The sequence below is a fragment of the Oncorhynchus nerka genome, linkage group LG15 (genome assembly GCF_034236695.1).
Source record: "Oncorhynchus nerka isolate Pitt River linkage group LG15, Oner_Uvic_2.0, whole genome shotgun sequence".
In the NCBI taxonomy this organism is placed as follows: Eukaryota; Metazoa; Chordata; class Actinopteri; order Salmoniformes; family Salmonidae; genus Oncorhynchus; species Oncorhynchus nerka.
This window is the reverse complement of record NC_088410.1, coordinates 53,909,310-53,932,338: the sequence shown is the minus strand read 5'-3', so window position 1 is coordinate 53,932,338 and position 23,029 is coordinate 53,909,310. Positions and strand designations below refer to the sequence as shown.

General features: G+C 42.1%; 1 protein-coding gene across 5 annotated transcripts in view; it reads left to right on the top strand.

The window, feature by feature from the left end:
- Nucleotides 1-4,953: 4,953 nt before the first annotated feature.
- The window catches only part of LOC115142714 (inter-alpha-trypsin inhibitor heavy chain H3-like), a 35,346-nt gene continuing 17,270 nt past the window's right edge, over nt 4,954-23,029 (top strand). For all 5 annotated transcript variants that reach the window (XM_029682382.1, XM_029682381.1, XM_029682379.1 and 2 more), the window contains exons 1-12: nt 4,954-5,061; nt 14,988-15,151; nt 15,307-15,411; nt 15,763-15,925; nt 16,059-16,169; nt 16,448-16,576; nt 16,660-16,776; nt 16,933-17,101; nt 19,135-19,245; nt 20,111-20,292; nt 22,142-22,321; nt 22,552-22,673. In XM_029682382.1, coding sequence (XP_029538242.1) covers nt 4,984-5,061; nt 14,988-15,151; nt 15,307-15,411; nt 15,763-15,925; nt 16,059-16,169; nt 16,448-16,576; nt 16,660-16,776; nt 16,933-17,101; nt 19,135-19,245; nt 20,111-20,292; nt 22,142-22,321; nt 22,552-22,673 — 1,631 coding nt within the window. In that variant the 5' untranslated portion in view covers nt 4,954-4,983. The remainder of the gene's footprint in view (nt 5,062-14,987; nt 15,152-15,306; nt 15,412-15,762; nt 15,926-16,058; nt 16,170-16,447; nt 16,577-16,659; nt 16,777-16,932; nt 17,102-19,134; nt 19,246-20,110; nt 20,293-22,141; nt 22,322-22,551; nt 22,674-23,029) is intronic.

The window sequence follows — 23,029 nt, the reverse complement described above, 5'->3', positions numbered from 1 at the left end:
ACATTTGTACTAATGCTGGAGAACTTTGTTCTAAAGCTGTATCTGTACCCATTGGATGCAGTGATCACAATATTGTGGCTATATCCAGGAAAGCCAAAGTTCCAACAACTGGGCCTAAAATAGTGTATAAGAGATAATACAAAAGCTGTGACTCTTATGTGGATGATGTTACAAATATTTGTTGGTCTGATGTGATTAAGGAGGAGCATCCAGATCCTGCACTTGATGAATATATTAAATTGCTTCTTCCAATAATTGATAAACATGCACCTGTTAAGAAACTGACTGTTAGAACTGTTAAGGCTCCATGGATTGATGAGGAATTGAAAAACTGTATGGCTGAAAGAGATGGGGCAAAAGAAGTGGCTAATAAGTCTGGCTGCATATCTGACTGGCTTACTTACTGCAAATTGAGAAATTATGTGACTAAACTCAACAAAAAGAAGAAGAAACTTTATTATGAAGTTCAGATCAATGATATATAGAATGATGGGAAAATAACTTGAGTACTTTAAATGAAATTATGGGCAGAAAGACTAATTCAATTCCATCTTTCATCAAATCAGATGGCTTATTCATCACAAAACCATTTGATGTTGGCAATTATTTGAATGATTATTTCATTGGCAAAGTGGGCGAACTTAGGCAGGAAATGCCAACAACGAACAGTGAGCAATTGTATTCATGCGTAACAAAAACAAGTATTGAAAGAAAAGCATTGCAAGTTGGAATTTTATAAAGATCATGTTGGAGAGGTGGAACAATTATTGTTATTGATCAATAATGACAAACCTCCTGGCATTGAAAACTTAGATGGGAAGCTACTGAGGATGGTAGCTGACTCTATAGCCATTCCTATTTGTTATAATTTTAATATTTGCCTAGAGCTATCTATCTAATAGAACTGAAAAGGTTTTCTTTAATGGAAGCTTCTCTAATGTCAAACATATAAAGTGTGGTGTATCGCAGGGCGGCTCTCTAGGCTCTCTACAATTTTCTATTTTTACCAGTGACCTGCCACTGGCATTAAACAAAGCATGTGTTTCCATGTATGCTGATGATTCAACCATATACGCATCAGCAACCACAGCTAATGAAGTCACTGAAACCCTAATTAACAAAGATTTGCAGTCTGTTTTGGAATGGGTGGCCAGTAATAAACTGGACCTGAACATCTCTAAATCTAAGAGTATTGTATTTGGTACAAATCATTCCTTGAGTGCTAGACCTCAGCTGAATCTGGTATTGAATGGTGTGACTGTTGAACAAGTTGAGGAGACTACATTTCTCGGCGTTACCTTAGATTGTAAACTCTCATGGTCAAAACATATATAGATTAAATGGTTGTAAAGATGGGGGAGATCTAGCCGTAATAAAGAGATGCTCTGTTTTTTTTGACAACACACTCCAAAAAGCAAGTTCTGTGGGCTCTAGTTTTGTCTAATCTTGATTATTGTCCAGTCGTGTGGTCCAGCGCTGCAAGGAAAAACCTAGTTAAGCTGCAGCTGGCCCAGAACAGAGTGGCACGTTTTGCTCCTAATTGTAATCAGAGGGCTGAAATAAATACTATGCATGCCAATCTCTCTTGGCTATAAGTTGAGGAGAGACTGACTGCATCACTTATTTTTATAAGAAACATTAATGTGTTGAAAATCCCAAATTGTTTGCATGGTAAACACACACACTTATCCCACCAGACATGCCACCAGGGGTCTTTTCACAGTCCCCAAATCCAGAACAATTTCAAGAAAGTGTACAGTATTATATAGAGCCCTTACTGCATGAGACTTCCTTCCATCTCATATTGCTCAAATAAACAAAAAACGTGGTTTCAAAAAACAGATAAAGCAACACCTCGTGGCACAACTCCTCTCCCCTATTTGACCTAGAAAGTTTGTGTGTATGCATTGATATGTAGGCTACGTGTGCCTTTAAAAATAAATGATGTAGTTCTGTTGTTCTGTTGTTCTTGTGCAGTTCTATATTATGTCATTCTGTATTATGTTTTGTGTGGACCCCAGGAAGAGTAGCTGCTGCAGTTTGGTAATATCTGCTTTAGGGGTTCTTCAAATTGAAACTGTGGGGTAACCCCTATACGTTTTTTGAAGAACCCTGCCCACAACAGTATTCATACCTTGTTTTTTGTGGTAAATGTGAATGATTTTCATAATGGTTTTCATACACATACCTTGTCCATAATGTAGAGGCCTATGGGATATTCATTGAAGAGGTAAGGGAGGAGGATGGTAAATGTGATCTGCATAACATACCAATACCAATTGACATACATTTGTATGTCTCCTCCTCTGTATACCTGCAACCACAAAAGTTAGCAGTTCAGTCATCTGCACCAAATACAGCTAGCCTTCAACATATTCTTATAGCCTACATATTTGTACCTCTTTCTTGATTGATATCCAATGAATTGTGTCCATTTTCTGTCAAGAAAGATTTGCACAAATATGAAAAAATAGATGCTATCATCATAAAACAATATACATTTCGATCATACAAGGGACAAACCTTACCCTAAATTGAGGAGATCTTTACATTTTTCAGTTAAGTGCCTGCACCTGCTGTTCCTTCAAATCCAAATATTTCAGTTGGGCAGTTAAGTTCCTGCAAGAACCCCCACCAACTAAGGGTGTTCCTTGAGGAACCCCACCTCCTATGAGGTTCTTGAAATAAACCTTTGGGGGCAATTTTCAGTGCCAAGAACTTTCAGGATCTTAGAAGAACCCTTATTGAACCCCTAATTTTTTAGAGTGTACAGTACACTCCTTTATTTTTTTGTTGTCCTAGGCTACCTGGCTAAAATGCTTGCTCACTAGCCTAACTTGCATTCATGGGCAATGTTAGCCTTCTATATCTAGGTACGTAATTCAAACTTCCATCCTCTTAGGCCAGGTGCACAACAATGAATGAATTAATGGTTGGATCAGAATCGCCATTATAATCATTAGCCAGTACGGAGGATTAAGTAAAACCACAAGTCAAAATCCTTATCTCCATCCATGGTTAATTTAGTGAAGAGACAATTTTAGCTAGCTAGCTAGCTAGCCACCGAAGGACAGCAACACAACGAGATGCAACAATTCAAGTCGTTTCGGTCAATGATGCATTCTCAATGCGATTTGATAGGAGAGACGCCAATTCCAAGCTGGCTTTCCTTGACACTTTTTTTTGGTGCGCCAGTACCATTCATATTTGAGCAGTTTAGCTTAAAGCTGATTGGCTAATGTTTTATACTTTTTTGTCAAGAGAGGGCAAATGGTCTATGGCTTCTCTCGTATTAAATGCTACGGGCGGCAACAATGTCATACTCATTTGGACCAGACAGCCTCAGATAATTGGCCTACACGTAAGAGAGACAGAGGGGAGCAGTTTCGCACACTCGGATGTTTTCTCCTGTGAGATTACATTCAGCCTCTTGCGAAGTGAAGGACAATTATGAAACACAGAGAGATGAATGATGAATGATTGTATGTTTTCATAAAATGTTTCTTGGTACATTTTTTGGGGGAAGCCTGACGTCCCTTCCCAAGCCACTGGTTGTATTACTTCTGTAGTCCAAGTTTACACCCCAAATGGCACCCTATTACCTAAAGTCATTTTACCAAAGTGGTTCAAATTGTGGAAAAAAATGAATGTTGTGTTCTATTTTTAACAAACTTTCAGCACGTCCTACAACATATGTCAGATAGACATACTGTATCTACTACTCACACACTTTCTTTGTATTGCATATTTATTTATTTTTTACTGAATTCCTTACCAGGCACAAAATTTGTCTCTACCGAAAAAAGGGTGAAGCATGTACATATATAAATATACATATATAAATAAGCATGTACATATATGAATAAGCATGTACATATATAAATAAGCATGTACATATATATAAATAAGCATGTACATATATAAATAAGCATGTACATATCTAAATAAACATGTACATACTTATATTACAAATAAATTTGGGACATTTTATCTGCTTTCAAAATGTACAAAAAACATAATTTAAAAACATGATTTCTTTCCCTGATTATCAAAACCTTTAAACTGAATTTAGAGAAATATAATCTCTATTGTTCTCTGTAAAATGTTCAATGTTGATTGTATGATTCTGAAATGTATTGAATTTCTTATGTATGAAATAAATTATGTTGTTTGTTAGATGTTTAAATTGTCTCTTTTCCTATCTTTATTTTGGCAAAATAAGAGGAGTTTCCGTAGTGACCTTGTATGCTGTACACATTGTGAACTTAGTTGCTGACTTAATTGATACCATAACTAATGTGGCACATGTGATTGACATACTATCACAATCAATAGGATCCAAAATATAAATACTTATCTATGTGTTTAATGTAGATTATCATATCAGATGTTTTTTTCATTTCAATAAATGTAAAGAAAGTAAATTAACAATCAAGTGTCAATAGAAAAACAAAGCAAATTGTTTTGGTTGTGGCTGTTTTGTGTTGGAATCCCCATAGCTAGCATATGGCTAGCTATCTATCCTGTCCCACAACCATTATTTTCATATTTTCTGAAATATATGTTTAGTATTGAATAGGGCTGTTACGGTGAACGTATTAATGCCACACCGGCGATCATGAGTCATGACGGCAGTCAAATTTCACGTGACCATTAGCTGAAGGTAAGGTGACACAGTGTGTGGCACTGCAATGGATTATAATGATTTCTTACAAATCTCAACATAAATAATTTGAGTCTAACAAATACTATTTAAAAAAATCCCAACTGAGCTTCATTAGCTGGGATATAGAAGTGCTGAACCAACCTTTAGGACGTTATTTTAAGATGTTACTGCTACAATTCAACACGAGCACGTCATAGTCAGTAAATGGTGGATGAATGACTGACTGCTGTGTACTCTCTGTTTACTGGCCAATAATATCCTGTGCTCTTCTTTAAAAGGCTGAGTGGGTTTTGTGGGGCTTCATTTCTGCGGAGGTTATGATGACGGGAGTCTCTGTAGGATTCGGCCTCCTTGGGCTGCTGCTGGCCTGCGTTACCACAGCACCAACCGATAAGGTAGGGTCACACACAGGTAACAGTGGGGAAGGTACTCTACCTAGCAGTTTATTTTTTAAATTTTATTTCACCTTTATTTAACCAGGTAGGCAAGTTGAGAACAACTTCTCATTTACAATTGCAACCTAGCCAAGATAAAGCAAAGCAGTTCGACACATACAACGACAAAGAGTTACACACGCAAAGTAAATACAATATAACAAGTAAAACACTGGAATGGTAGATTTGCAGTGGAAGAATGTGCAAAGTAGAAATAAAAATAATGGGGTGCAAGGAGCAAAATAAATAAATAAATAAATACAGCAAGGAAAGAGGTAGTTGTTTGGGCTAAATTATAGGTGGGCTATGTACAGGTGCAGTAATCTGTGAGCTGCTCTGACAGTTGGTGCTTAAAGCTAGTGAGGGAGATGAGTGTTTCCAGTTTCAGAAATTTTTGTAGTTCGTTTCAGTTAAGAGCATTGGGCCAGTAACCCAAACTTTGCTGGTTCGAATCCCTGAGCGACTAGGTGAACAATTTGTCGACGTGCCCTTGAGCAAGGCACTTAACCCTAATTGCTCTTGTAAGTCGCTCTGGATAAGAGCATCTGCTAAATGACTAAAACGTAAATGTAATATTGTTTTCGATTGTGTTGATTTGCCTGCATGTAAATGTGACCGTGTATGTTTGATTAGTTACATCAGCTCGGATGTGTCTTTTGATCACAGCTTTGGGTGCACAGAAAGCACAAAATAGATCAGTTCAAGATACCTCATGTTGAAGGGGTCAGATTGAGCAAGACCGTTAGACTAAGTGAAGTCTATAGCTGTCCTGGTTGCTCTGCTACTTCACCCTTTCCAGTCCCTTGAAAAGACTGTGCACCATGTCTCCTCGCTAGACAAACAAATGCCTGGGGTGAAAGAACGACTGGTCAATGCTTTTTCTCATTTGAGAGTATGTGGGCGTGTATGAGTCTAGAGGGCAGTCAAACAAAAAGTAGGTGTAGTCAGTGCGAAACCAATCAGGTTTCAGATAACCTAATCTTGAGTTCTGCTGGTTATTATGTATTTGTAAATGGTGGGATTGCTTGTGTGTACAGTGTGTGTGCGTGCGTGTCATCAACTAGCTCGCACAGTCTCATTTCAGAATTAGACGTTCAGACATGCTTCTCAAACGTCAAATTACGAAGTTGTTGCAAACGTCACATTTCGAAGTGTTTAAGTGTAAGCATTAACTCAGAATTTCTCAGGTTAGGGTTAAGGTTTGGGATAGGCAAAAAAAAAAAAAATATATATATATATCACTGGATTGGAAATTGCAACCTTTATAATCAGAGGCAGATGCTTACGCCTATTCGCTATCCCTGTCCACAACGCCCTATTAAAACCAAAACCTATTTGAAGGTAAGAGGTCTGGAAAGACAGAGGTTAGTTGGATGGCAGACTGTACAGGGCCTATCACCTGCTCCCTTGTTTACATACTGTAGATCCAGAACACACTGAAAACACTCCACATGGCCGGCATAGCTGAACCTACTTGTATGATCACAATGACAACAGCCAGGTCCCCCGTGATACAAGTCAGTATTTGACGTCCATCAATGTCTGAGGACATCAGGTGATGATTTGGAAACCGACCACTAGGGGCAACAGTGCTCACTGTTGAGACTCATACATGCCCACATACTCTCAAATGAGAAAAAAGCATTGACCAGTCGTTCTTTCACCCCAGGCGTTTGTTTGTCTAGATAGGACAACAGTGCCCACTGTTGCCCCTAGTATGTTCTGGATCTACAGTATGTAAACAACAGAGCAGGTGATGGGCCCTGTCTGCCATCCAACTAACCTCTGTCTTTCCAGACTCACATACCATCCCCCACCCCACACACACACACACACACACACACACACACACACACACACACACACACACACACACACACACACACACACACACACGCCACGCCCATCCCCCTTCGCCCCTGACCCTCATGGACGATCCCTAGGTCACTTAGGGCCTGTGACAGCTAGGGAGAGAGAGTATTGACCAGGGTGGGGGGTGAAAAGGAAGGTAAATAGGGAGAGTAAAGGGTAGGGAAAGATTGAGTGATAAAGTAAGGAGAGAGCGAGAGAGAGGTGGAGTGGGCCCCCTGAAGGCTGGGAGCTGGGGCGGTGGAGGGAGAAGGGGAGGGAGTAATTATCCGAGTGGGGGGGGTCAGGGGCTGAATAGTGGAAGTGGAGAGTGACAGGGCCGCCGATAAGCCCTTGTTCACACAGACAGAAAGAGTACAAGGAGAGAGAAGGGGACAGAGAGAGAAACACTGGCATCCCTTACTGAGGAGGTGGGAATAATGTTAAAAGGAATGAAAGGCATGAGAGTAAACAAAGAAAGGAATGAAGGGGGAGACCCTTTTTATAGACCACCATGGCTGGACATACTGTTACGCCAGCCACACACACACACACTTAATGCATATGGAGTGGGATGGCATTGTGAGTCAAGGGACGTTTAATCAATTTCAGAGCTCAATCAATATGAATCCCATGTGACAGTGTTCTCCTCTGCTGCACTCGTCTCACCTTCCCCATGTTGAACCTAAGATATGTCCTCACCAAAGATCCTCTAACACAAGAAATCCAGTTACTGTCTACATAGTTGTGTTTACAGGGTACATTTTGTACGTAATACCCTCTCTCTGTGTGTAAGTGCAAGCTTATATCCCTGTGTGTGAGAAACATTAGGCTCTGCCTGCTTGCCCAGGTCCTCTTAATTACAAACATACAGGAGATTGTTTAATAAACAGACACCCTCTCCTGGCTCCTCACTGTAATATTCATATGTGTAATTGGATGCATTTTACCGCCATATCATACTGTGCTATGATTGTTTAAGACCACCCAAATGGTTAGGTCATGGGCAGTTTGATCCTGGTTGGCGATACGTGAACATGCCAGTTATAGCTAGCTACGTTAAGAAATATCCTGTAGTTCTGCATTTTATTATTTTGTACAAAGTGTACAAAACAAGACATGGGGTCAGAGTAAAAGGTTCAAAAGATGGATTTTTCTGGAGTTCCTTCACCTCGAATGGACTGGGAGTCTACAAACTTACCCGATGCATGGCGTAAGTACAAACAGCATGTGGAGCTAATGTTCACGGGTCCTCTGAAGGACAGAGGAGAAGAGGAAAAATGCATCTACCTGCTCCTCTGGATCGGTGAAACAGGGAGAGATATTTACAACACATGGACACTTACCAAGGCTGAATCAAAGGTACTGACAATATACTACGATCGTTTTGAAGAATATGTTGCGCCGAAGACCAATACGATTTTAGCTAGGTATAAATTCCATGAGAAAGTACAGGGAGCTAGCGAGCCTTTTGAACAGTTTGTGACAGAGCTGCGTCTGCTTGTGAAAGACTGTGATTATGCAAGCAAGGATGAGATGGTCAGGGACCGTATTGTATTTGGAATACACTCACCGCAAGTGAGAGAGAAACTTTTGAATGTTGGGTCTAAGGTAATGCTGGATAAAGCTATCGACATAGCCAGATCTCACGAGCTAGCACAGGCTCAGATGAAAACCATTTTTCGCGTCCCATACAGAGCGACACTGACTCAAAACGCCCCAAAACGTGGATATTGTGGATACAAAGTGCATGGCGAACAAGGAAATTGCCCAGCTAAAGGGAAACAGTGGAATGTGGAAAATGGAACCACTTTGCAAAAGTGTACAGAGCTTATCGTGGAAAAACAGTACACACAGTGAGTGAAGATGAAATGTCAATCAAAGAGTCAAAACACTGATGAACTGTTTATTGATTCAGTGACACAGAAAAGTCAAATATCAGAGACAGAGCAAGCCTTTGCTAACATTGAGATAGGAACACAAGGCACAGAGCTAAAGTTCAAACTAGACACTGGTGCACAAGTAAACATGATTCCTCTGAATAAGTACCGCAGCTTGACATCTGAATGCGAGCTACAGCCCACCACGCGCAGATTGACTGGTTATGGTGGTGAACAGCTCCCAGTAAAAGGCACGTGCACTTTCAAATGCAAATACAAGGAAAGTGACATGATATTGGACTTTTATGTTGTTGACACTAGAGCACCTGCAGTGCTAGGTCTTAAAGCATGTTTAGACATGGACCTCATAAAGCTAGTTTTATCAGTGACAGCACCAGTAGAGACAGACAATGTACTGGAGGAGTTTGCTGATGTTTTTAAAGGAATAGGATTACTCCCAGGAGAAGATACCATTCACCTTGACCTAGACGCAACCCCTGTGGTTGAGAGCATGGAGCAATCTGACATAGTCACCAAGGTTACAGAACCGATTGACTGGGTGAACGCGTTAGTGGTGGTGGAGAAACCACGCACAGGCAAGCTCCGAGTATGTCTCGACCCAAGAGACTTTGAACAAGGCTATCAAACGCCCCCATTTACCCTTTACTGGCGCTAGATGGCATCACACACAAGCTAGCGGGAGCACACTACTTCAGTGCCATGGACGCTAGATCAGGCTACTGGGCTATCAAGCTCACAGAAGAGTCATCTAAGCTCACAACATTCAACACACCGTTTGGACGCTACAGGTTCCGTCGCCTGCCTTTTGGGATTATCTCAGCCCAAGACGAGTTTCAGCGAAAGATCGATGAAGTGTACGAAGGCCTCGACAGAGTTGTGGCAATTGTGGACGACATTCTTGTCTATGGTCGAACCAAAGAGGAGCACGACCGAAACCTCCACGCGATGCTGCAAAGGTCCCGCGAGAGAGGAGTCCGGCTCAACCCCGAGAAGAGCACAGTCGGCTCTACAGAGGTCAACTACTTCGGACATCTTGTCACAATGACTGGATCAAGCCAGATCCACAGAAGATCTCAGCCATAAAAGAAATGGAGCCACCAAAGAACCGTGCAGAGCTGGAAACAGTGCTTGGCATGGCCAACTACTTAGCCAAGTTCACACCCAGCTTCTCCTATGCTAATGCACCCCTGTGTCAACTGCTAAAGCAGTCCAGTGAGATTCTCTGGGACAAGCGACATGACATTGCTTTCCAGAATGTGACTTGATCACGAGAGAACCAGGACCAATCCTTGCCTACTATGACCCCGACAAAGAGCTCAGACTCCAAGTGGACTCGTCAAAGTATGGACTAGGTGCAGTGCTACTGCAAGAAGGAAAGCCCATCGGCTACGCTTCCAAATCTCTCACAGACTGTGAAATCAACTACGCTCAAATCAAAAAGGAGCTCTACGCCATTCTGTTCAGATGTAAACGTTTCCATCAGTACATACAGTGGGGCAAAAAAGTATTTAGTCAGCCACCAATTGTGCAAGTTCTCCCACTTAAAAAGATGAGAGAGGCCTGTAATTTTCATCATAGGTACACTTCAACTATGACAGACAAAATTAGAAAACAAATCCTGAAAATCACATTGTAGGATTTTTAATGAATTTATTTGCAAATTATGGTGGGAAATAAGTATTTTGTTACCTAAAAACAAGCAAGATTTCTGGCTCTCACAGACCTGTAACATCTTCTTTAAGCGGCTCCTCTGTTACCACTCGTTACCTGTATTAATTGCACCTGTTTATACTTGTTATCAGTATAAAAGACACCTGTCCACAACCTCAAACAGTCACACTCCAAACTCCACTATGGAAAATTACAGCTTGGTTTGGCTCAGTTCAGTTTGTCTCAGTGGTGTGAAAAGCCAGGGGATTATAACGTTGTACATACTGTATATAGCAGTCTTTTGTTTTTAGGAATCTTGAGGTTTTTTTTGGACAATTTGTCATATAGCAACTGGTTTTCTTATGACCTTTCATTGTCTTCATAATGGTTAGATATTAGACATGCGTCTTCTCTGGTGAAAGGGACTATTATCACACTAATGCTCTGTTACTGAACAGCATCTTGTCAAGAGCCAGCCTCCTTCCATTGTTCTTTTGGTGTGGTTTGGACACCGTGTACAGAAACCAATAAACCAGACTCACTTTAAATGAACCTTTCCTACTGAATGTGTTGTACTACTTGCAGTATGCTCAGGAAATTGACGTTAGGAAACATCAAACGGCAAAGGAGGGTATTTATCAAATAGGATGTTTATTTGTTTACTTAGCTTACTGAAGGAAACCAACCAAGCACTACGTTTTATTGCAATTTGAATTGTAATATCATCTCTGTTATCAGGGAGGATCTACAGTGGGGCAAAAAAGTATTTAGTCAGCCACCAATTGTGCAAGTTCTCACACTTAAAAAGATGAGAGAGGCCTGTAATTTTCATCATAGGTACACTTCAACTATGACAGAAAAATGTGAAAATAAAATCCAGAAAATCACATTGTATGATTTTTAATTAATTTATTTGCAAATTATGGTGGAAAATAAGTATTTGGTCACCTACAAACAAGCAAGATTTATGTAACTTCTTCTTTAAGAGGCTCCTCTGTCCTCCACTCGTTACCTGTATTAATGGCACCTGTTTGAACTTGTTATCAGTATAAAAGACACCTGTCCACAACCTCAAACAGTCACACTCCAAACTCCACTATGGCCAAGACCAAAGAGCTGTCAAAGGACACCAGAAACAAAATTATAGACCTGCACCAGGCTGGGAAGACAATAGGTAAGCAGCTTGGTTTGAAGAAATCAACTGTGGGAGCAATTATTAGGAAATGGAAGACATACAAGACCACTGATAATCTCCCTCGATCTGGGGCTCCACGCAAGATCTCACCCCGTGGGGTCAAAATGATCACAAGAGGGGGTGAGCAAAAATCCCAGAACCACACGGGGGCACCTAGTGAATGACCTGCAGAGAGCTGGGACCAAAGTAACAAAGCCTACCATCAGTAACACACTACGCCGCCAGGGACTCAAATCCTGCAGTGCCAGATGTGTCCCCCTGCTTAAGCCAGTATATGTCCAGGCCCATCTGAAGTTTGCTAGAGAGCATTTGAATGATCCAGAAGAAGATTGGGAGAATGTCATATGGTCAGATGAAACCAAAATAGAACTTTTGGAAAAAACTCAACTCGTCGTGTTTGGAGGTCAAAGAATCCTGAGTTGCATCCAAAGAACACCATACCTACTGTGAAGCATGGGGGTGGAAACATCATGCTTTGGGGCTGTTTTTCTGCAAAGGGACCAGGACGACTGATCCGTGTAAAGGAAAGAATGAATGGGGCCATGTATCGTGAGATTTTGAGTGAAAACCTCCTTCCATCAGCAAGGGCATTGAAGATTAAACGTGGCTGGGTCTTTCAGCATGACAATGATTCCAAACACACCACCCGGGCAACGAAGGAGTGGCTTCGTAAGAAGCATTTCAAGGTCCTGGAGTGGCCTAACCAGTCTCCAGATCTCAACCCCATAGAAAATCTTTGGAGGGAGTTGAAAGTCCGCATTGCCCAGCAACAGCCCCAAAACATCACTGCTCTAGAGGAGATCTGCATGGAGGAATGGGCCAAAATACCAGCAACAGTGTGTGAAAACCTTGTGAAGACTTACAGAAAACGTTTGACCTCTGTCATTGCCAACAAAGGGTATATAACAAAGTATTGAGATAAACTTTTGTTATTGACCAAATACTTATTTTCCACCATCATTTGCAAATAAATTCATAAAAAATCCTACAATGTGATTTTCAGGATTTTTTTTCTCATTTTGTCTGTCATAGTTTAAGTGTACTGGTGATGACAATTACAATGAGGATTATTGTTTCAGAGTCTATATAAATGGTTACTTACCTTGAGTTCAAACTACAGAGCATGTATTCAAATGAAACGCTTAGAATATGTAATCCCTTTTCTTTTGTTTTAAAAGAAGGGGGGTGTAATATTCATATGTGTAAACATTTTACCGTCATACTGTGCTATGATTGGTTAAGACCACCCAAATGGTTAGGTCATGGGCAGTTTGATCCTGGTTGGCGATACGTGAACATGCCAGTTATAGCTAGCTAATAAAGAGCTACGTTAAGAAATAACCTGTAGTAGTGCATTTGATTATTTTGTACAAAGTGTGCAAAACAAGACACTCACGCGTACACATTCACACGCGAGTGAGTGTACAGATGTAGTCCTTTTTGTTGTGTGTGTCAGTGTCAAGCAGCAGCATGCCAACATATTATAGAGGGTTATCAGTGCTAATTCTACAATGCAATCTCTAAATCCTAAATCGGGACGCAAAAATTATAAATTCAGTCATTAAATGCTCATTTGTAATGGTAATTGGTAAATGTAATGTTTAAATACTACATTGGAATTCCAACTAAGCATTTCGTTTTTTTAAATAATACTGTGACACACACAATAAAAAGACTGCATATGTATTCATATGTTGAGAGAGTAAACAGTGTGCCCACTAGGCACAACCTGGTTGAATCAACGTTGTTTCAATGTAGTTTGTCAATGTGTTGTGACATGGAATCTACATGGAAAATACATTGCATTTGAAAAAAAAGTAATCCACGTACACTGTTTTGAGAGGGATATTTCAACCACAGGATTATGTCATCATGGTAAACCAAATTTCAGACCAAAAACAAAAGTTGAATTTGTACCTTTAAAACAATGCCAGATCTTCAACGTTCAATCAACTGTCAGAACAAAAACTATAGGCTGGGCAGCACCTCCTACTGGAGAATGTATCTGTATCTACAGCTCTCCTTTGGTCTCCCATCCAGGGTTTTATCCAAGCCCAGCGATGATATTTGTCAATGACTGTTACCAATGTTCCATCGTGAGAATGATCGATGAGATATCTCCACTTAACAATGAAACAGATTCACTGGTGCTATTGAAGTCATTCCAAAGGGTAGGTTTAATAGAGACCAGTTAAATGTCACCAGACTTTATCACTCATTTAACATCAATGATACAGTGCTGTGAAAAAGTATTTCCCTCTTCCTGATTTCTTATTTTTTCTTCACATTTGTCACACTTAAATGTTTCAGATCAAACAAATTTTAATGTTACACAAAGATAACCAAAATGCCGTTTGAGTGATGATTTTATTTATTAAGGGAAAAAAAGCTATCTGAACCTTCATGGCCCTATGTGAAAAAGCAATTGCCCCCTAAACCTAATAACTGGTTGTGCCACCCTCAGCAGCAACAACTGCAATCAAGCATTTGCGATAACTGGCAATGAGTCTTTCACATCGCTGTGGAGGAATTTTGACCCACTCGTTGCAGAATTGTTCTAATTCAGCCACAATGGAGGGTTTTCGAGCATGAACTGCCTTTTTAAGGTCACGCCACAGCATCTCAATCGGATTCAAGTCCGGACTTTGACTAGGCCACTCCAAAACCGTAATTTTGTTTTTTTAAAGCCATTCAGAGGTGGATTTGCTGTTGTATTTTGGATCATTGTCCTGCTGCAGAACCCAAGTGCGCTTCGGCTTGAGATCACAAACTGATGACATTCTCCCTCAGGATTTTTTGGTAGAGAGCAGAATTCATGGTTCCATCAATCACAGCAAGTCATTCAGGTCCTGAAGCAGCAACGCAGCCCCAGACCATCACACTACCACCACCATATTTGACTATGATGTTCTTTTTCTGAAATGCTGTGTTACTTTTACACCAGATGTAACGGGATGCACACCTTCCAAAAACTTCAACTTTTGTCCCGTTTGTCCACAGAATATTTCCCCAAAAGTTATATTTAGTGATATCAAATTGTTTTTGGTTGTCAACTTAACCACATATCGACATTTGAAGGAGATGTATCTTCTGCATGGATGGTTCCATCTGGCTTTAATTCCAGTTTGTCTATAAATTAATAATTGATATGTTGGAAATTGCGTCTCCAACTCAACCAAAACTCAAACGGTATTTATTGTGCTCTTAAAGTTTGTATTTGATTTAGTCATATCCATTAAGTTAACATTTTTGGTATGCCCAGCGGGTTGATGGTGCTTCATTATCCTTTATAGAACAGGGACTGGGACATCTACAGCTTTCACATCAACTCCACAGTGACCAGTCGCTATGCAACCACTATCATCACCAGCCGGGTTGCCAATCGGATCGACCAGTCACAGGAAATAGAATTCCATGTCAAGATCCCCAAGAATGCTTTCATCAGTAAATTCAAAATGTAGGTCTACATGAATGTTTCACTGTCTAAGATGAGTTTACACACGTATTACACAAATATTACAAAATGCTCACACATACAGTAACCCTACCTCCTGTCTCTCTCTCTCTCTCTCTCTCTCTCTCTCTCTCTTCCGCCGTTCTTGTCTTTCTCAGGACCATTGAGGGGCAGACGTATGATGGGATTGTGAAACAGAAGGAGGAGGCTCAGCAGCAGTACACGCAGGCAGTGTCTCGTGGTCAAAGCGCTGGCATAGTCAGGTGTGTGTGGGTGTGTGCAGGACTATCTAAACCTTGTAGTACTGTAATCATAGTCAAATTATTGTCCAGGCACCCAGGGCACATGTCCAGGGGCCCTGACCTCCACCATTGACTTTGTTAGTCACTCTACACATTTTTCCATGTATGTATGGACATGGCATTAGTCATGGCAAAATGTGTAGAGTTGTAGGAAATTAGCATTAAACATTTTTGCATTTTCTCTCCACCCCATTACACAAAAAAATGGCAAAAAAGGCTAGTGTGTCTGTGTGTCTGTGTATCTGTGTATCTGTGTCTACAGTATGCATGTGTTGTTATATATTAGACGGTACCCCTTTTTGTCTCCTGAAGTTCAGTGGGGAGGACCCTTGAGGAGTTTAAGACATCTGTGACTGTGGCCGCGCTCAGTAAGGTGACCTTTGAATTGACCTATGAGGAGCTGCTGAAACGCCGACTGGGCAAGTACGAGCTGCTGATCCATGCTCGACCCATGCAACCTGTTGCTGACTTCAAGGTGAGAGAGAGAGAGAGAGAGAGAGAGAGAGAGAGAGAGAGAGAGAGATTGATCAATGATTGATGAGTCATTTGATATTGGGGTTGATGTTGTATTTTCTTGCTCCTTTTTTCTGTCTCTACCTTATGGCCAGATTGATGTGTACATCAATGAGCGACCAGGCATTAACTTCCTGGACATAACAGGAGGGCTGAGCACCGAAGCACTGGCAAATGCCATCACCAAAACCCATGCTTCTAGTGAGGTAATGTCCAAAACAGGGTAATGTAGAGCTAACCAATAGAAAAGTCCAGACCCCAATACATTACATGGTAAAGAAAATCTGTCTATGAGCCCTTGAGCAAGGCACTTAACCCTAAAGTGCTCCGATACGTTGTTCTGGATAAATAAATTACATAAATGTACATTTTCACACCTCTGGACATGTTAATGCTAATACGAATTAGCTCATTCTAACAGGGTAGGGTAAAGCAGGGTGTGTTTTTAAAAAGCAGAACCTGTAAACTACCAACCCCTCCCCAGGCCTGGGTACATTTCTACCCCAGCAAGGAGCAGCAGAGCCAGTGTGAAAGCTGTGGAGAGCAGGGCCTGAATGGAGACCTGGTCATCGCCTATGACGTCCACAGGAAAACATCCATGGGAGATCTCAATGTACACTTCTTCCATCCTCTTTCTGGCATTACTCCTTCATCTCTACCCCATCCTTTAATCACTGTCTCTCATTCCCTCTTCAGGAGGCAAAGGGGTATTTTGTCCATCACTTTGCCCCCAGTAACCTACCACGCATTCCAAAGAATGTGGTCTTCATCATCGATCGGAGTGGCTCCATGCATGGCAGGAAAATGGAGCAGGTTTGTGTTGCCTGTTGTAATGCAGCTTAAGGCTTAGCGATTAAGCAATGTACACATACACCACATATTTATATTCAATGAAGGGGACAATGCACATTGATTGAGTGGTTAATTTGTTGCATTTGATTGTATTTTGATTGCACTGCAATCTGTCAGACCCGTGAGGCCTTGTTGAAGATCCTGGGAGACCTGGCGGAGGACGACCACTTTGGCCTGATCACGTTCGACAGCTCAGTGTCTACCTGGAGGAAGGAGCTGCTGCCGGCCAACCAGGACAACCTGGAGGCTGCCAAGAGCTTCGCACGACACATCCATGAAAGAGGAGGTACAATTATTACTTACAGACAAGGCCTCAACCACAAGCAGCTGCAGCCAAAGTGCGGCAGGACCCAGTCAAAGGCAGAGAAGAAATGACCGGTGCGGGTAGACTGTATGCAGATGTTCCTCTGCCGGAAGGCGGAGGTTCATCTTATATGGTGAAATCCACGTCAGATCTCGGCCCTGGGATGGAGTTGGTAGAATTGCCTGATGGCATGTGGGTCATGAAACAGATGACACCACAGATTGTCATCACCTACAAAGCAACCAATGTGTTACCTGACTCTGTGCAGACGTCACCTGTAAAGGAGACAATGCGTTATGTAACTTTGTTTAAGGGAGAGGATGTCTTGTGTGGCTGTAGTCAAAGGAGGCATGGGCTTGGATATGAAGGGGTATAATTACCAATGTAAACGATAGGGAAAGAGCGGAGAGGATATTCTGGGGAAGACGGATCAGGAGCTGATTGATGTATTAGAAGTTAAACGGCTTTTGGTGTAAGGTCAGAACAGAACTTAGAAGCTTTTGCATTATAATTGCCATATAAAAAAACTATGAAATCCATCATTTGTGAAACTGTGGAACCAAAAGAGAAGTGTTACTGGTTTACATTAACTGGTTAAATTGCTAATTGAATAAAATGCTGAAGAAGAAGAGTAGCATTGTAACAACTACAGGCTCAGGGGGTTCACCTTAGATGTCCCCAGACCATATCGTGGGCTCGAACAGGAAATCACAGGGGGTAACTGTGTAAAAGACACAAAAGGAGCACTGGGTATCTATAGTTTGTCGTTACTCAGACGAAGTGAGTAAGGACAAACTTTCATCTAATAAATGATTTCAAGAAATTAGTCTTAGCTGAAACCCTATACAGCGAGTGTGACTCACCCGGGAGGGTAAACTAGAAGGAGAAAACCAGCCGCTAGCAGGAATGTCTGAGACTATGACGCGCATATAAAAATTGTTTAGCCCTGTGGTTGCGTGAAAGGCGGGATGACACGTAGTTAGCCGGACAATGGCGCAGAGCGGACTATAAGTAAATATAGGATTTCTCCCGAGTGGCGCAGCGGTCTAAGGCACTGCACCTCAGTGCTTGAGGCGTCACTTCAGACACCCTGGTTTGAGTCCAGGCTGTTTCACAACCGGCCGTGATTGGGTATCCCACAGGGCGGCGCACAATTGACCCAGAGTCGTCCGGGTTTGGCCGGTGTAGGCTGTCATTGTAAAGAAGAATTTGTTCTTAACTGACTTGCCAAGTTAAATAAAGGTTGGTGTTGTACACAAAAATAGCCCCAGCTCGCGCGTGATATACTGTGACACAAACTACCCTTGAAGTGTTAACAGTAGGAAGGGCTGAGCTAACCTCCGGCAGGCAGAGATAGACCAAGAGGGGTGACCGGGGTTAATAAAGTGGAGCCTAGAGCTTCTCTGCTAACTCAGCCTAGGATGGGAAGAGGGAGTCCCGCTCACTGGGAAAGAGGCTCATACCACGGAATAATCCAGGCCTACAGCGTAGTGGTAGTTGACCCACTCTGTGTGGTCAAGAGAAGATCCACAGGCAAAGACTACCGGTGCGTTTGTGACCCTAGTATGACCCGTAGTAGGCACCACAGTGTACCTACTTACTTATTTTCAAAGATTTACATAGCTGACAGCACAGTTACGATATAGCAGAATTTTGTAGCACTTAAAGGGATAGTGAGATTTTGGCAAGGTGAACTCATGAGTCAGATGAACTCATGGATACCATTTTTCTGTCTCTGCGTCCAGTATGAAGGATGTTGAAGGTAGTTTCGCAAGTCAATTCTAACTAGCGCAATGACTGGAAGTAAACTGGAACAGCTAGCATGCATGAGTCATTAAAATGGTATCCATGAGTTTATCTGACTGGTTAAGTAGATAAAGGGCTTAAATGACAAAGGCTCTCACCAACCCTTTAAACGGCACACAGGTTAAAGTAATGGCAGATATGAACAACAGCCTAGTTGGTGACAATAGCAGCTAATCCATCATGTGTTTTCCTCTCTCTTCTCTTCTTAGCCACCGACATCAATGCTGCTGTGTTGGAGGGCACAGCCATGCTGAACCGACACCCACAAGAGGGCTCAGCCTCCCTTCTTATACTGCTCACTGATGGAGACCCAACCACAGGTACACACACACACAGTTTTGAATTGCTATCCTTGTGGGGACCAAATAATTGATTCCCATCCTAACCCTCCTTAACCCTTAACCTAACCATAACTTTAACCCTAAGCCTAACCTTGGGCGTCCCGAGTGTCACAGCGGTCTATGGCACTGCATCATAGTGCTAGAGAAGTCACTACAGATCCGGGTTCGATCCCGGGCTGTGTCGCAGCAGTGACCGGGTGACCCATGAGGCGGCTCACAATTGGCCCAGTGTCATCAGAGTTTGGCCAGCTGGGATGTCCTTGTCCCGTTGCGCTCTAACGACTCCTGTGGCTGGCTGGGGAACATGCACAATGACACGGTCACCAGTTGGACGATGTTTCCTCTGACACATTGGTGTGGCTGGCTTCCGGGTTAAGTGAGCAGTGTGTCAAGAAGCAGTGCGGCTTGGCAGGGTTGTGTTTCGGAGGACGCATGACTCTCGACCTTCGCCTCTCCCGAGTCCGTACGGGAGTTGTAGCGATGGGACAAGACTGCAACTACATATTGGATATCATGACATTTGGGAGAAAAAGGGAGGTAAAATGTTTTATCAAAACAAAAAACCTTAACCCCAAACCCCTAACCCTAACCCAAATTCTAAACCTAACCCCAATTGTAACCATTAACCTAACCCATAAGTCTAAAATAGCATTTCTCCTTGTGGGGACTGGTAAAATGTCTTTGTTTTACTATCCATGTGAGGACTTCTGGTACCCACAAGGATAATTAAACAAAAAACACACACGCACACACGCACGCACGCACGCACACACACACACACACACACACACACACACACACACACACACACACACACAATGAAAGCCAATCTCACTTTCCTCAGGTGAGACCAACCTGGAAAAGATTCATGAGAACATAAAGGAGGCTATTGGTAAGAAATTCCCTCTTTACTGTCTCGGCTTTGGAATGGATGTCAACTTTGACTTCCTGGAGAAGATGGCGCTGGAGAACGGAGGTGTGGGACGCAGAATATATACAGACTCTGATGCTGCTCTGCAGTTGCAGGTAAGGTAACACACAGTGTGTGGCACTGCAATGGACTGTAATTCTTTCTTACAAATCTCAACATAAAAATTTGAGCCTGTAACAAAAATTATTTAAAAGAATTCCCAACTGAGCTTCGTTAGCTGGAATACAAAAGTGCTGAACCAACCTTTAAGGCTTTATTTTAACAAACTTAATGCAATTTTAATCTAAGTCCTGGTGGTAGCGCTATAAGTTCGGAGGCGTGTCAGAAATATTTTAGCTGTTTTCACAACCGGAATTATGAGCCCAGTAGCTGGCGGTGGCACGAAAAGGCTGGGTTTTTATGAATAAACAAGTTGAAGGTGTGTAGAGGCTTGATCCCTCACTGGTCAATCAGAACATGCCCCATGGCTAAATACTGTATGTGGTTGCTTCAACATTTACATTTACATTTAAGTCATTTAGCAGACGCTCTTATCCAGAGCGACTTACAAATTGGTGCGTTCACCTTAAGACATCCAGTGGAACAGCGACTTTACAATAGTGCATCTAAATCTTTTAAGGGGGGTGAGAAGGATTACTTTATCCTATCCTAGGTATTCCTGAAAGAGGTGGGGTTTCAGGTGTCTCCGGAAGGTGGTGATTGACTCCGCTGTCCTGGCGTCGTGAGGGAGTTTGTTCCACCATTGGGGGGCCAGAGCAGCGAACAGTTTTGACTGGGCTGCGCGGGAACTGTACTTCCTCAGTGGTAGGGAGGCGAGCAGGCCAGAGGTGGATGAACGCAGTGCCCTTGTTTGGGTGTAGGGCCTGATCAGAGCCTGGAGGTACTGAGGTGCCGTTCCCCTCACAGCTCCGTAGGCAAGCACCATGGTCTTGTAGCGGATGCGAGCTTCAACTGGAAGCCAGTGGAGAGAGCGGAGGAGCGGCGTGACGTGAGAGAACTTGGGAAGGTTGAACACCAGACGGGCTGCGGCGTTCTGGATGAGTTGTAGGGGTTTAATGGCACAGGCAGGGAGCCCAGCCAACAGCGAGTTGCAGTAATCCAGACGGGAGATGACAAGTGCCTGGATTAGGACCTGCGCTGCTTCCTGTGTGAGGCAGGGTCCACATGATTCAAGTTTCGTATTTGCGGTCTTTTATGTATTGTAATGAACTCTAACTAGACTGTTAGTCCATTATAGGCAAGTTTGTTAAATAGCCTACGGAAACAACATTTTCAAAAATGTAGACCTATCGCATATTTGCTAAATATATTGAACTTGTTTTTGAACAGTAATTACATGGGTTCAATATGGAAATATATTGTTAACATTCACACTGATAATGGCTTAGTGTAAAATGCACCACGTCTGAGCCATGGACAAACGTTGTCAATGAGAAAGATTCAATTCATTATTGATAAGAGCTAAAAAGACAGAGTGAATCATTTGAATCAAATTCGAATAAAACGAAACAACAACTTGTTTTAAATATGCTATGTCTAAACACAGTTACAGGTAGGGCTGTTATGGTGACTGTATTACCGCTACACCAGGGGTCAAGAGTCAGGGCACCATCCAGTGTAATTAATAACTTCACCATATAATATGTCAGATATTTTTACCCATACCTTTATTACCATGCAACTTATGTGACTCCTGGTCTTATTTAGGCCATGACAAAGGGATTGAATACTAGTGCGACATGACAAAATTGCAAACTAATGTTTAACACTTTCACCTCCTACCGCCAGTTGAAAATAGAGCCCGTAATAAAATGTAATAAAATCTTATCTCATCTAAGCAGGCTTAAACGGTTGTTTTCCGTTTATCTGACTGTAGTTGACTAGGGAGGGAACAAGGAGGAGCAGGGGGTGGGACTAATGGCTACTGTACTGTACGATTGACAGGGCTTTTATGAAGAGGTGGCTACACCCCTATTGACGGACGTGCAGATGGTATATCTGGGTGGGGCTAACCTGACCCAAACCAACTTCAGTCAGTATTACAACGGCTCTGAGATCGTGGTAGCTGGCCAGATCCCCGACAACAACATAGAGATGTTTACCGCAGAAGTCATAGCCATATCGGTGAGGTCACCTCTGCTCTACCCCCCTTTACAAGTCCATAGGTCAGATCACTCCATACTGTCCTGTTCTTTGTTTAGTATGTTCTTTAAAAAAAAAAACATATATATACCAAATGTTGATTAAAAAAATTGCTCCGTATCAGTACTTTAGAGACATCTCAGTCAAACGTCAATATATACAATAAAGTCAATGTTTAGTATTGTGATGTGAGGATGTCTTGATTATTTCAGAAAAGCAATAGGGTGATGTACTCTGACACATTACCAAAGAAGGAGCCCATTGAAGCCAGGTCTGACAGCCACATCCAGAGGCTGTGGGCCTACCTCACTGTAAAGCAGCTCCTGGACAAAGAGTGAGTTTGCTTTGCATGACATTGTCTGTGTTTGGGTATGTTTGCACCTGTGTCTATGAAGAGGGGTATCCTACAAAGCAAGCCAGATTTACTCAGGGTTTTCTAAAGCCAACCAGCTTCAGTTAGCTTCACACACCAGCTCAGGCTTCATTTGTACTACAACGGTGGATATTGTTCATCCGCCTGCTGCTAACTCTAGCAGGTTTGTAACTGCACGAGCATAAGTCAAATGCCAAGCTCCACATTGAGACAATGCTGAAACATCCATTCATGGGCGAGTCAGTGCCACATTTTCATTTGTGCCAACAACAAAAAACTATTCTATAAAAATCTAGCAAATTCAGCAGGCTATGGTC